Genomic DNA, 14,805 nt, shown 5'->3' on the forward strand with positions numbered 1-14,805 from the left:
TGTGGATTATTTATGCGAAAAGAGACTATTGTGCAAATTAAACTATCTTATAGGTGAATTGTTATTTATGACAACATATTTTAGTTGAATCATTAAAAAGGATTTGCATGTTGCATATAAATAAATATATAAATCTATGAAACCTACTAAAAATAAATTCAATAAGTACCTATTTCTGAAATAAAATGAATACTCGAATACGAGTAAGCCACGTGAAGTCGTGATGTAGACCATTTTGGTGCTGCAGGAACACAACACTACTAGAGAACAGTATTACTTCTGCAATGTAAAGGTACTTCCCCAGACGGGCTGTTCCAGATTTTGAGCAGGAGTACCTGGATGACCGAGCTTAGCTCGATTTTTTTTGGTAAATCGTTATTTTTGGAAATTTTATTTAAATACGAATTACATATCTACTGATGAAATATGAATAATATATTTCGATCATATTGTCATAACAATAAAAAAAAGTGAACTGGTTTATTAAATAAAAAATCACGAGTGCAATTAGAACAAAAAAAGAGAAAAAATAATCGATCTAAAGACATGAGGATTTGTATCGGAGTTTCCTCTTTTCAGGACTGGCCAATTTTCCACTTGAGCTATTATAACCTTATAGACAGTGGCGAAATTTACCTTCGTAATTACGTTCTAAAAATATTGTAGCCATTTTTTCATTGCCTAAAAACAGGGATAAAAAGACGAGATCGATTTATTGCCCCCGAAATCCCCTGCGTACTACATTTATTATTTATTAATTTAATATATTATTTAAATATATTATTTATCAATTTACACTAAATGTTATGTTATTTGTCTTTTTCTTCTTCTTCTTCTTTAGGGTTAATGGCTTTCAATAGTGCCAAATAAGCACAGATGATTTTGCCAATGTCACGTTCTATGGAGGAATAGAAAAATAAATTAGAAACATTTTTGAAGGTGACAAATTATGTGCACTTAAATAAACAAATTCTAAAGCTTTAAAGTATTACTATATACCATGTTAAGCTCCCGTCTTGTACAGCTGTGTAACCAATATTCGGTCAGGAGGATTTCAGGACAACCCATTAAGCTTAGAAGGATTAGTTAGTTCGAAATGCATGAAATAAATCGCATTTACCTATCTCTAAGTTAATCTATAGATAGAAACGAATGCATTTGTTGCATTAATGGAACTTTATAAGCAACAAGCAAACATATTGTTGTATCGAATCGTGTTTGAATTTTCATGAAAGTGACGCCATGTTTTCGCAATGGTCACAGCCGTGGATTGTGCCGGTTGCGCTGGCGGTTTCGGGTTCGATCTCCGCACATGACAAACACTTGTATTGGCCATACAGGAGTTTGCCGTGGTCTGGGTGTTTGTGCAGTCCTTGTTGGTCTTCCCACCGTGCCTCAGAGAGCACGTTAAGCTGTCGGTCCCGGTTGTTATCATGTACACCTGATAGCGATCGTTACTTATAGTAAGGAATATACTACTAAACCGCATTGGAACAGCGTGGTGGATTAAGCTCTGATCCTTCTTCTAAACGAGGAAGGAGGCCTATGCCCGGTAGTGGGATATTACAGGTTAAAGCCTAGATAACTTGTCAAACATAATAATAATAATAATAATAACAACGCCAAGATAAAAAACACGATAGTCTGTTACGAAGGAAGCCAACTTAGTGTACGTATTATAAAGTCCACTGTGTTAACTAGGGATTCGAATCAAACCCACAACATTGTAAAGCAGAAAGCAGGGTCAATCCAAAATGCGTCAACGGGCGAGTTCTTCTGCTAGCTGAGGGTTAATGTTAAGTGATTACCGTAGCGTATGAGAAGTTGCAACATTAGAAGTGCCAAAATAATTTTGCTGACTAGAGTAGTATGAGTTTGTTCACTTGGAACATATATTGACTTCATGTTCTCTAATATACTCTTCACCGTACGAAATACAGCTGCAATAGTAATGTCAACAATCAATAATTTCTCTATGTGGGTAACACTACCTACATCGGCGTGATAAGTTCACGAAGTGGAGTGCGTCTCCTACAGACTAAAGATTTCTTACAATTTATATACGTATCTATATCTACGTCACGGCGCCTGTCACAGATTAAACGGACAGTATCTGTGTCATGATGATAAAATCGATAGCTATTATTTTTATGTTTAAAGGTATAAAAATTTTATCTCGACGGTCTACTTTCCATATTAAATTTGTTAGCTTTGTTAGAAAAACAAATAAGAAGTTAAAAGCGTTGTCTTTCGTTGGCCGCTTCTGTTTTTCATCTTAAGTGTTCCAGGAGTAAATCACATTTCACGTTTTCTTTAAAAGTCAGAAAATGCTGGCCAACCAAACCTTGCATCCTCAGTGAAAATAAATACTAACAGTAAGAAATACCAGGCCAATATCAGGATTCTTTTGTAACATAGATTCGACCATTATGATCCTGCAAAAGGACTACGTCGTGTCTTAGCAAAATCACTTTACAATGCTTCTGCAATCGTTTATCTTCTAACTATTGTTATCTGTGGTAATGTCAGACAATTTTCGTTTCTTAAGATACCCTGCACCGAAATAATCTATCATGTATAATATTTTTTTTTTGACATTTTTATTAAATATTTGATATAATATAATATCACCATGATTTTTGTGACAAACCACGCCCAATGTACTATTTTCTTATTCATAGACACAAATTCGAGGCAATTTTTTCCGTCTTTTTTCTTTTCCAATCCACTGTTGTTTACAAGCAAACAAACGACATTCGATCGATTTACCTATATTGTTTGTTATGTTCGTAACTGTCACAACAGATTGAAAAAAGAAATATGAATGTGTCGTCGAAAATGAAATATTCGTGTGCTGGTTGAAAAATTTATGGTAATTTTATAAGAATAGCCGGTAATTTTATAAGAACAAACGAACTTTAGTTTAAGAAAAAAAAAACAGTATAATTTAATGTAGTATTCAAACAGTAATCGATTTAAATTCGAGCATTTTTAAAACTAACGACGAATTATTAAAATAATTTATCATTGATTTATTGATTACACAATTGTACCGTTCCATTTTTGCCTAAGCAATTGTTAAGAAAAAAATAAACGTCATTAATTTATTATTTTTTCGTCATTATTAATCTTGTGGTTTTAAGTCACACAGGACCTCTACCACTGTATATTGACCAGTCCCAGTTCAATCAGTTCGGTTTTTGAAATGCTTGAAATTGTGGTTAAGGAAGTTTTCTTTTATAAACTGTCAGCAAAAACGATATATAGACATATAAGGCAATTTTTTAAAGATTTCATTAAATGTAAAATTACTTAAGTGTGGAACGAAATGAAAAAGTTAAAGAATTCGAGTTAAAAATGAAAATAAATTTCTATGATAATAATCATTTGCGTATAACGACTACGTAATAATATTTCTATAAATAATATTTACTTAGAAAAACAAAAACAAAAAACAAAAAAACAAAATGAGCAATATAAATTAAAGCGTACTAATGTATTTATTACTAAAGAATCCATACTTGTGATTGAATAATGAGAATCGTGTTAAAAAAAATATCAATAGAAAAGTTTTATTTAAATAACATTCTTATTCTTACTCTTGATTAAAATGTATGCGTAGGGGATGAGTATTGTGTGTTCTCGAATGACAATATCGTGCTACGACTGTTACCTTGTTTGACAAAAGAATTTTCCATAACACTTATATTGTGTAACAAACAGGTCAAAAAGAGCTGATACTATCAATTCTATACTAATAAATGGAGAGTCGGTTTTTTTGTTCGGTTATACTGCGATTTTGTGCCAGGTTTTATACCTCGGTCGCCTTTTATGACCCCACGGGAAGAAAGGGGGTGGTGCTATTCTACTAGGCCGACGCCACACGGCACGGCAATTTTTCGGCAATTCACGGCAATTAATAAAATTATGGTTGAATTTCGACCACTAGGCGACCACTAGTTAATATGATTGCGAAACAGAGTATCGAATTTCACAACTCAGTAGTGTCGGTATAATTTGAATAGTCTACTGGCGGCAAATATATCCAAATGAGTAAATTCACAACTGCATGTGGTGTTGCATATTTTTCTTTAGATATCTTAAAGACTAAAAAATTTTAGTACTTTGTATTGACTTATCATTATGTCAATGTATCGCGTGTAATGTCATGCTCCTCATTTAAGTTGGTTTATAAATGTCAATTCTGAATGAAAAACTGTTATAATGTAATAACCAAATAGCCTTTAACTCAGTAATAACATTGCTTCCTACTTGTAAAAAAAATCACAGAATTTAGCTACAAGCATACTCAGCTTTTTATATTTTTAGTAGTGTTAGAATTTTTTTAACGGTTTTTCCGCAATACTCATTCAGCCTACACTGGCAATCTCACCTAGATCGTCGGTCCAGCGGGCAGGAGGACGTCCCACACTGCGTTTGCCAAGTTATTAAGTAATTACGTTTAAAACGTTATTTTCAGGTATGTTAAAAACACAAACACGTAGTCTCCACTTCACGATACATCAGCCATTGGTCCTCCGACACAGGTGGCCGGGCTGCCGATTCTTCTTGCTCTAATTCTCTGGGCTATGTCGGTTATTTTCGTTCTCCCGTGAATAGCCTCATTTCCACCCCTATCTTTGAAAGAAATCCATAGTCCGTTCCATTACACGGTGAGCGACTTTAAACTTGTGGACCAGTCCTTTCGTCTGTGTACACGTCTTGGTTCCGTATGTTAACACAGCAGGAAAAATAGCTCGAAGACTTTTTACTTTTGTACATTAACTGTAACTGTATTATACAACCTCTTTGAGATGGGATGGATCTAACAATTTGCAACTTCAAAGCTTCTCTCTTATTTGTAAATAGTTTAAGCTTTTAACAAATGGGACTCTCGCTTATAGAGAATTTCCTAGTATCATTAGAGCGACGAAGGATTGTTTGAATCGTTGTGTTCTATTACGCATGAATGACATTAAATACTTTTAATGTCTTAAAGGGAAAAGTTTGTATACTGTGATGTTTTTATGACTGTTCCGAAATCGTGAAAGGTAACGAGTATTGCTTTCTCAATTTAAAAAGTTTTTTGTAACCTATATACTAACGAATATTATATATATAATCTAAGATCCAAAAATATCTTCTAGTCTTTTTTGTAAACTAGTCCTATCCTACAATGTAACTGGTATTTCATTAAAATTATTTACGTAATTCCAACGTTTGATTACGAAAGCTTTTCATTTCCAACAAATTAAAAATTTCATGCAAGCGGATCAATTCATTACAGGCGAAGACTTCATTTGACCTTTCACGTAATTACTGTAATAGAATATTCTACAGAAGGAACATATTCAAAAAAAAAACATCAAGAAATTAAAATTAGTATTAATATCTAACTTAATATGTTTTGAAGTAATAAGTTTATCATCGATAATCAAATTATCGTTTTATATTTCAAATATCAACAAAATTTTACGATTTTTTTTTTATTTATTAAAAGCTGTTTAATAATTATTGCTTAAATATTGAAATACGATGCTTAACGCATTCAGAAAATAACATCCCACCGTTGGACATAAGTCTTTTTTCCATATAGGAGAAGAATTGGAGCTTAATCCGCCACTTTGCTCTACTGCGGGTTGGCGGATGTTTTCCCTACTATGAGTAACGACCAGGTATTTATGATAACAATTGTTACCGACGGTTTAACGTGCTCCCAGAGGCATGGTGGGGAGACCCACAAGGATAGACATCCCAACTGGAGAGAAATATTTGTACAAATACAAATATCCATCCCAAGCGGGAATCGAACTTCCAAACCGTTGGTTTTTTACTCGCACCACTGTGCACCAGAGTGGCATACGTCAATATTTATAAATAATTGTAGTCAACTACGAATTAAATTAAATTATTAGCTTAGTTAAAGTCAATGTTCGAATTTTTAAAAACGAAAATTGAAAATGTTTTACTGGTTTTGAGACAAGGAATATTTCGAAAAGGAAATGAAAGTCGTAACAATAGAAAACCGTCTTGAACGACGAGCTTACAAGATATCTTCACTCTTATTATTAAGAGATCTCAGATAGTAAGTTCGAACAATCTCGTAATCGTCTTAACTTTGAAATGAATAACGCATTAGGTCAGTATCATCATGTGAAGTTAAAACACTACCATGGCACAGCTAACATTGATCCAGGGTTGCAAGGTTATCCGATAGTGCATGAAATGTCATTGCGATTCCAACGGGAAGCTAATTACCGTTGACACTTCTCTGTAAATAGGTGTCGGCTTATCGATTAATTTGTATTTGCTCACTTCAAACAAGTTTGTTTAGGTAAGCGTATTTTAGCGTACAATGTTCATTTTGTCTAAAAAATCATATTCTTGTATTCGGGCTTGGTTTCCAATATCGGAAAAAAGTAAAAATAAGTTGTGAGGTATTATTTATATCTAATCGGAATATTATTACTTAGAAATAAATGTTTACTAAAGTTACTAAAAAGTATTAAAAAACACATTTTACACGTTACCTGAAATTTTCTCCTAAATTAAGAGTAAAGTAAGTTTTGAATAAATAAATGTTATTATTATAACGTTTATTTATTCAAAACTTACTTTTGTTTTTTGTTTAATTATAATCAAACTAAAACAAAAGTAAATCTTAAAATAAACTTAAAAACACTTAAAAATCCTTAAAACTTCAGGGGAAGTAGAGATTTTATAAAGTAATACCGCCAATAATTATTGCGTAATCGCGAACTTCGTACCGTAATGTTTTTGTTTTCGTGAATATAATAGATTTTTTGACCACCTAGAGGAACCACCACCACCTAATGGAAGGTTGTGCCGTGTCGGCCTAAACGCCGCGGTCGCGGATTCGATCCCGCTCGGAGTGAATATTTGTTTATACAAATATTTATTTCCAGCTGGTTGTTAGACGTTGTGTTTGCCGTGGGTGTTTGTGCAGTCCTTGTGGGTCTCCCCACCGTACCTCGAAGAGCTCGTTAAGTCGTCGGTCCCGGTTGTTATCATGTACACCTAATAGGGATCGTTACTCATAGGAGGAAATATTCAGATTTGGAGCAGCGTGGTGGATTAAGCTCTGATTCGTCTCCTACATGGGGAAAGAGGCCTATATCCAGCAGTGGGATATTACAGGCAGAAGCGATAGATTTTTTTTATTGGATACCCTTTGTCCGGACAGTTAAAGAACACAACAAAAAATAATTATTTAATTTGATGCAGTCATTCGGAAGTTACCCGTACATATATTTCGGCGACTCATTAACATGATTATGTAACATAAACATGTGAACAGATTATTATTATTTAACTTATTGTCTACGTAAATTGTAAATCAAGAATAATTAATGACTAAGCCAATGATAATTACCAGTAGTTTTTTATTTCCAGATCAGGTAATGTAAAACTTTTACTTGACATTATGACTTGAAAAAATTTTTGTTTATTCATTTCAGACGTACAGTATTCTAGTCTAGTACTATTAATAACGGTAAATATAATTGTCTTAAACTGGCAATCAAAATCAAGTTATACATTTTAAGGAGAGCTGTTTATTATGATTATAGCAGTATGCCACACTTACAACACTTATTCTCACGAAATTATGTAGAATAAAATAAAGTATTCGTGTTAAAATCTTTGGACGAAATAAACTATCACCTACACCACCCACTAGAAAGCCTTATTCCCGTCCGCTTCAGAATATATCAACCTACGTTTCTCATAAAGATTTTATACCTTTTCTATGTGGAATTTCTAGAAAACGTATTTCCTACAATCGCGGAAGCTTATTAAAGTACCTATCTTACAAAGGAGTTACTTGTTAAGGATATTTTTAAAGTAAAAGGAAAAATTTAATAACATAATAAAAAGCACATTTCATTTTATCTTTCCTTTTACTAAGCTTGTGAAACACGTGTATTGGTAACAATAGGAAATTTATAGCTGCATTCTTTTTACTATTAGTAGACGGATTGAATTGTTTTTTATTTTTTATTTTTTAAATGCTGCATAATAAACTTGCAAAATTATGTATGTATTTATGTTAGGGTAGAATCTTGCAACTCAATGTTGAAGTTATCTTTAACCGATTGAGTCATTCTAAATCTAACATGACGTCCACTGCCACGATGGCGGAGTAGATATTTTTAATGGACAGGAATTGCTGATAATTACTCGTAATAGCTCAAAACATGAAGTAACTTCACTCTAAATCTGACATGGCAGACTTTTAAAGATGATGAACTAGTTATTTTATTGCGTTTTGCATGGCGCTTACGACCTTTTTCACGAGACCGTGATCATCGTCGATAGAACAAAACGCAACGGCCTACCTTCCTACGACTTTTCAAAAGTCCCACCTGCCATATGTGAATTACACACACACTTTTTTTATTGTTTCGAATATTATTCCTTAAATAATTAATGAAACGCTCTTTATTGGAAATCATTATGATCTTCATTGAAATTTATGTTAATCAGTTGAAATGATTGAATGAAATATTAAAACTCAATACTATTGATACTAAAATACTATTGAACTCGAGGCTCATATATTTCTTAAAATTAATATGCGAATAAACCTAACAAGCGCAATAGTTTAATTAAAAATTGCGTGTATATTTAACCGACTTTCAAAAAGGAGAAGGTTCTCAATTTGATTGTATTTTTTTTACGGAACTTTTGACTGAGTTGACCAATTTCGACGACTTTTTGGTGTCATGTGATTCCATTTAATTTTAATTGAATTCTAACAAGTACTTTTTGAGCTATCATTATTATATAATAAAACTAAGTTGATAAAATGTGCGTGCCGATAAAACTTAAAAAGGAGTCCTGGCACGATAAAGGGACTTATATAGTGTGATAGCCTCTGGAACAAGAATGTTAAAGGGCGTGTTTTTAAAGATATAAGGGTTTTTCCAACCCATCAACTTGGAAATTAAGTGTAGTGGCCCCATCTGTTGTCCGATATTTGAATTTCATTCATAACAACGATTATTTGGGTTGCATTTCGGAAGGCGCTGCGAGCAATTGCAGCATGTGTAGTAATGGCGCGAAATGTAAAATTTCAATTTCAATAAAGTCTTAAATTAAATTTGTTACTATAATAAAGTTATTAAATTTTATGTACTTATACAGCAGTAGCTAACTTATATTTTGGAGGTAAAGCGATATAATTTTAGTTATTCAAATTAGTTAGAAAATATTTTAAAATATAAGGATTTAAATTTCGCGCCTTTATTACGTAGCATACGTTAGCAGTTGCAGAACCCATTGTTACGGCCGGCGATAATGTCGAGAACATTCTAGAAGGAGTGAGAAAGAAAATATTCTCAAACTTTCTCGAATATCCTAGAGCCTATCTCTCTGACTGTATAAGCCTGAGCCTGGTGTCGCCCGCCAGAGTTAGTTCGATTTGAACAGCAAAACAAGCGATTTTGAAACGAAAAGGAAAGAAGTTATCTGTGTGCCTTCATTTTGAAGTATCAAGTGTGAGTATTTTTAATCGTGTGTTTAATTTATTCTAATGGTTTTTTTTCTTTTCTTTTAATTGTAATTTCCTTAACCTTCTAGCAGTGCCCAACGTTGAATCGATGTCTTCTATTTTACTTTTGGCCGTAAACAAAATATCGCGCGACCGCTTGAAGGTTAAATAAATTTTTTTCTTTGTCTCAACGTACCCCACGTTTGCGTAACAACATATTTGTCTATAAAATGTTTATTAAATTTATATTTCACAGAATATAATGCCTAGACGTAAAAGAGGAGGAGATCTTGCCATTTCTAAAGCGAAACTGCGGAAACAAAAAGAATATCGAAGAAATGAACCGGAATAAGAGCACGAAGCACGTTTACAAAATCAAGGAACCAGAATGAGCGAAGAAAGAAAAGAAAATAAAAGTATTGAAGAATCGAGAATTTTAAAAGATAATCTAACAAAGGAAGCATTCCACTACGAACCGATGAAAAAATATTACAATCATAAATATGTTGTAATCGAAAAAATGAATAACATTTGCCAATTATGCCACGCGAAAAGATTCAGTAAAGAAACACCAGGTCTCTGTTGCATGAATGGAAAAATTCTGGTTCTCTCACGGTCAACTATATGTAGCTTGCTCAAGAGTAGAAAATTCGAAAGATTTATATACCTATATACACCCCGGACAATAAAATGAAAAATGTTGTTTATAAACAAGTAGTGTAAATAACGAGAAAATGTTTTCAATATTTTTTTTTACTTTTTACGTCATAGTTTATTTTTTTATTTCAACTACCACGTAATCTTATATCAATTCCCGAGTGAAGCTGGGTATCATAGCTAGTTGCCTATAAATCATTACTAGTAAAAAATAGAAATAAATAGCTTTGACTACAAATGTATTAATACCGCATAATTTTTCACTGGCTGTAAATTGAAAATTGATACAAATTACAAAATTACAAGATTGAGAGTAATTGCTTCTCAAAAACTGATAGGCGCTCCAACAAATCGTGTTTTTTGCAAATCATATTTAAATACGAATTACATATTTATAAAATATGAAAAATATTTTTTTACCGACAGTAATAAAAAGTATAAATAAATATTAAAAAAATAATTATTATTATAAAATATGAACAATATTTTCGATTTTACCGACATAATAATAAAAAATAAGAACTGGCTATTTAAATAAAAAATAACGAGTGCAATTAGAAAAAAAAAAGGAAAAAAGTACTTGATCAGGGACATGGGGATTTGAACCATGATCTTCTCAGTTAATCCCAATTCAACACTGAAGAAAGGCGTAATAAGGGTTATTAAATTATATTCACCTACAAATATAGAATTATTTAAAAATTAATAATTATTAATGAGCTGTGACAACTATTTTAATGTTTTATATATTCCATCCCTAAAACTATTGTGTATTAACTAGCTGACCCGGCAAACGTGGTCTTGTGAAACCTTACGCTACTTGACTAAAAGTCTATGAAAAAAAAGGGGATGATAGTAGAAGGGTGAAAATGTAGTGTTGTATTTTTCAATGCCAAATCATAATAAAGTAAAAATAAAAAAATAAAATTGTAAAAGCAAGTATACTTAGGGTCGGGTCATCCTTATTATTTATAGCTATGAAAAATAGATGTTGGCCGATTCTCAGACCTACCCGATATGCACACAAAATTTCATAAAAACCGATCTAGCCATTTCGGAGGAGTTTTGGTAACAAACACCGCGACACGGCATTTATATATATTAGATATATAATAAGTATATACTTACTTTTTATAACTTTTATCTAATGTATATTTATTTAGATTTTTAATTACAAATTAAAGTACAACTAAACTAACAGAAACTAATATTATACAACTTTTGAAAACCATTTTATAGTAATTTACGTAACAGACACTAATATAAAATTGTAAAAGTTTTTCAAATTGTAGATTCCACCTTAGGTACTAATTAAACTATTTTGTAACTTGTCCAGTGTAATTAAAAAGAGTGAAAACATTTACCTCTCAGTTTGAATCATTATTACATCACAAAGTGAATCACATGTATGTTACGTGTGATTTTTTGATGTTTGAGGTAATTTTGTGATGTAAGGATCTGATATGCACTCATATTTTTACAATATATTGTGGCCATCATATTCTACTAAAAATAAGGTCTGAAAAAAGAATGTTTGATATGACTCGGTTTAAAGTAAATACCACGATTTAAAAGATATTTATTGGAGATTATGTTCTTTTTCATATAAATACTATATCCACCAGTATGGCAAATATTTAAAAATGTGCAAATGCTCTAAATTACGTCATTGACATAAGAATTATTAGTTTTTATACGACACGAAGGTTAGCAAAGAGCGTACGGCACACTTGATGGTAAACGGTTACCGTAGCTTATAGACTCCGGCAACACTAAAAATATCGCAATCACATTGCCAACTCTACCTAGCCTACTCACCAGACGATCACAACATTACTTGAGGGCAGTATTATTTAGCTGTGATCTACTTTACTGGGGACCCGGTGGTACCACACCTGGGATATCTTCTTTCCAACAAAAAAGAATTATGAAAATCGGTTCATAGAAATCAGTTATCCCCGAACATACATTTACACACACACACACACACACACACACACACACACACACACACATATATATATATATATATATATATATATATATATATAGGAGGAAGTTACTCAATTCGACCATATAGAATTGAGTAACCTCCTCAGTTTTTTGAAGCCGGTTAACTAATACGGATACGGAAATAGGCCTTTGTTTTGTTAGTCGCAGTGATAGATCCCCCTTAATAATATAACAGTCAGGAATGGACACAAATTATCATTTCCTAAATACCGGCCCAGAAAAAAAGTAGTTCCTTTATAAGAATGTCTATTTTAATTTATAATAAGATTCCGGCTGCAGTTCAATCTCCGCCTTTACAGAAGTTTAAAAAAGTTGTTAAGCAAACTATATGAAGGAAAGCTCATTATAAGATCTAAGAATACCTTGATGATGAAAAGATATAGGACTGAATAAAGCTCAACCAGGTTAGTGATTATATGACCAATATCATTTTTTACAATTTTTGTCTATCTGTCTTTTGTTCCAGCTAATCTTTGAAACGGCTGGACCGATTTTAGCGGGACTTTTACTGGCAGATAGTAGGTATAATAAGGAGTAACTTAGGCAACTATTATTTTAGACATTTATTTAATTTTATAACTTTGCAAACTGAAGAAAAAGTTTTTTGTTAAATTCCACGCGGAAGAAATCGCGGACACAGCTATATACAATAAATGTGTTTGCTCGTAAACTACAATAAATGTGTTTGCTCGCAAAGGAATAAAATCTGACTTCAATTTACATTGACAAGTAATACAACACGAACAACGTTAGTCGAAAAATCTTAGAATTAAATACGCGTAATTAAAGATAACACAAAAAGTAGGTACTCGTCAGATCTCGATTAAAAACTTGGATCATACAGTTAGCCCTAGCTTTCAAGTAAAATAGAATCATCATAATCGGTACACCCAGTTAAAATTATGGGATATATCAGAAAATACAGTCGAATTGAAAATCCTTCTCCTTTTTGAAGTCGGTTATTAAGGGACAGAACGTGTCATCTTAATCCTTCGTAGAAAGGTGCTACAAAAACATATCAGATGTCATTTTATTGTTTTTTAGTATCTGTCATCTTGTGACAATGGAGTTTACGAATCAATTAGTACATTTCAACTGAACAATATAATTTATGTTTTTACAATTACCTATTTATCATTATTGGAGTCTTCGGAACAAATAGTGAATAGGCTTCATATTTAAATTATTTTTAAAGTTATATTTTTACATCGAAACGATTGACTAATGATTTAATTCTAAATTAATGTGTTCAAATTTATTTTAATTACTCACAGTTATTAGAGCAAAGTATAAAACATATAAGCTTTAGGATGTACCCAAACATATTTTTCGATTTAAACTGTACATACTCATGGTATTGTCATGAATTAGCCAAGGCGCTAACGAGGAAGTTTTAGGGTGTCAGACTATGAAGGAAATTATACATATCAAGTGACCCATTGCAATAAAAAACGATATAAATATGTGTGGTTCTCACACCGAAATTAATCACACATACATTAATTTATGTCACAAATACGTCATTAATGTTGAGTTACTAATATTAGTAACCAACAATAAAATATAGTTTTGCAGTGTCGCAAGTACCAATTTTATCTAGTGACGCAAATACTATGACCAACTAAAAGTAACAAGTGGCTTTATCTACAATGAATAAAATTATTTACGTGCCGTAGAAGATCATTACAATTATTTTTTTAACTTTTAAATGTTAAGTGTGTTACAAAAACTATAGCACATACTAAGACATTTCTTATCACTCTGAGAACCTAAATCGAAAAAAATGACAGCTAAAACAATAGAACGGTTTATTGAACTCATTTTGTCTTAAAATTTAATATATAAAACGACATAAAAATAGTTTTTTACAGTAACTTTTAAACTAAAAATTTACGAAAAGAAACAAAATCGTACACACAAAGCGTAACAGGTGTCAGTCGCTCGCAGTTCCGTTTAAAGATAAAATCTCGCCATGACAAGCCACATTGTTTTTTTTTAATCGCACAGCTAAAATATTTACTGGAAATTATTTATTAAGGAAAAAGTTTTTATACTCACAAGGTGGGCGGGCTAAGGCGCACGCCAGCGCCGCAAAGATGAGAGCCAGCAACGTGTGCATGCCTCCAAGACTCCTGTTCAATCTGCCGATGTTTACTGCTTTTGCAACGAGTCCTGCCGCGCACTCGCGCATCGATCGATACCCGCCCACATGATAACCGCTTGTTATCACATAGAATGTCGTATCTCTCATCCCATAGGACACACACGACCTAAACACGTTGTAATAGAATTTGTTTAAGTAACATACTATCTTCTCCTCTTGAACTTGCAGCAGGACTGTGCATCCGATATTTGAGTGTTAGTGGGATATCGACCCTTTTACAGGAGCATAAAGTTTAAATTACTATTATACAGATAAAGGTCTGAATGGAATCTTACCTCCTTAAATAGAGTTGAGTATTCACGAACGACATGAGATAAATACTTATTAGTCAACACGCTTATATAGTTACGATAACCATCTGAAATCATTTTTTATACTGTAGTGTATATAATATTTGATACTAAGTAACTTTTTTTTAAAAGATGGGGACATGCTAATTACGCACTAGCCCCGCCGCCTG

At 32.5% G+C, this 14,805-nt stretch overlaps 1 protein-coding gene across 1 annotated transcript in view; it reads right to left on the minus strand.

Annotated features, from left to right (window-relative positions):
• Positions 1–14,432, minus strand: part of LOC123668848 — a 59,301-nt gene extending 44,869 nt beyond the window's left edge. The window contains exon 1 of the mRNA XM_045602539.1: positions 14,240–14,432. Coding sequence (XP_045458495.1) covers positions 14,240–14,432 — 193 coding nt within the window. The remainder of the gene's footprint in view (positions 1–14,239) is intronic.
• Positions 14,433–14,805: the final 373 nt, after the last annotated feature.

The sequence above is a fragment of the Melitaea cinxia genome, chromosome Z, assembly GCF_905220565.1.
Source record: "Melitaea cinxia chromosome Z, ilMelCinx1.1, whole genome shotgun sequence".
NCBI lineage: Eukaryota > Metazoa > Arthropoda > Insecta > Lepidoptera > Nymphalidae > Melitaea > Melitaea cinxia.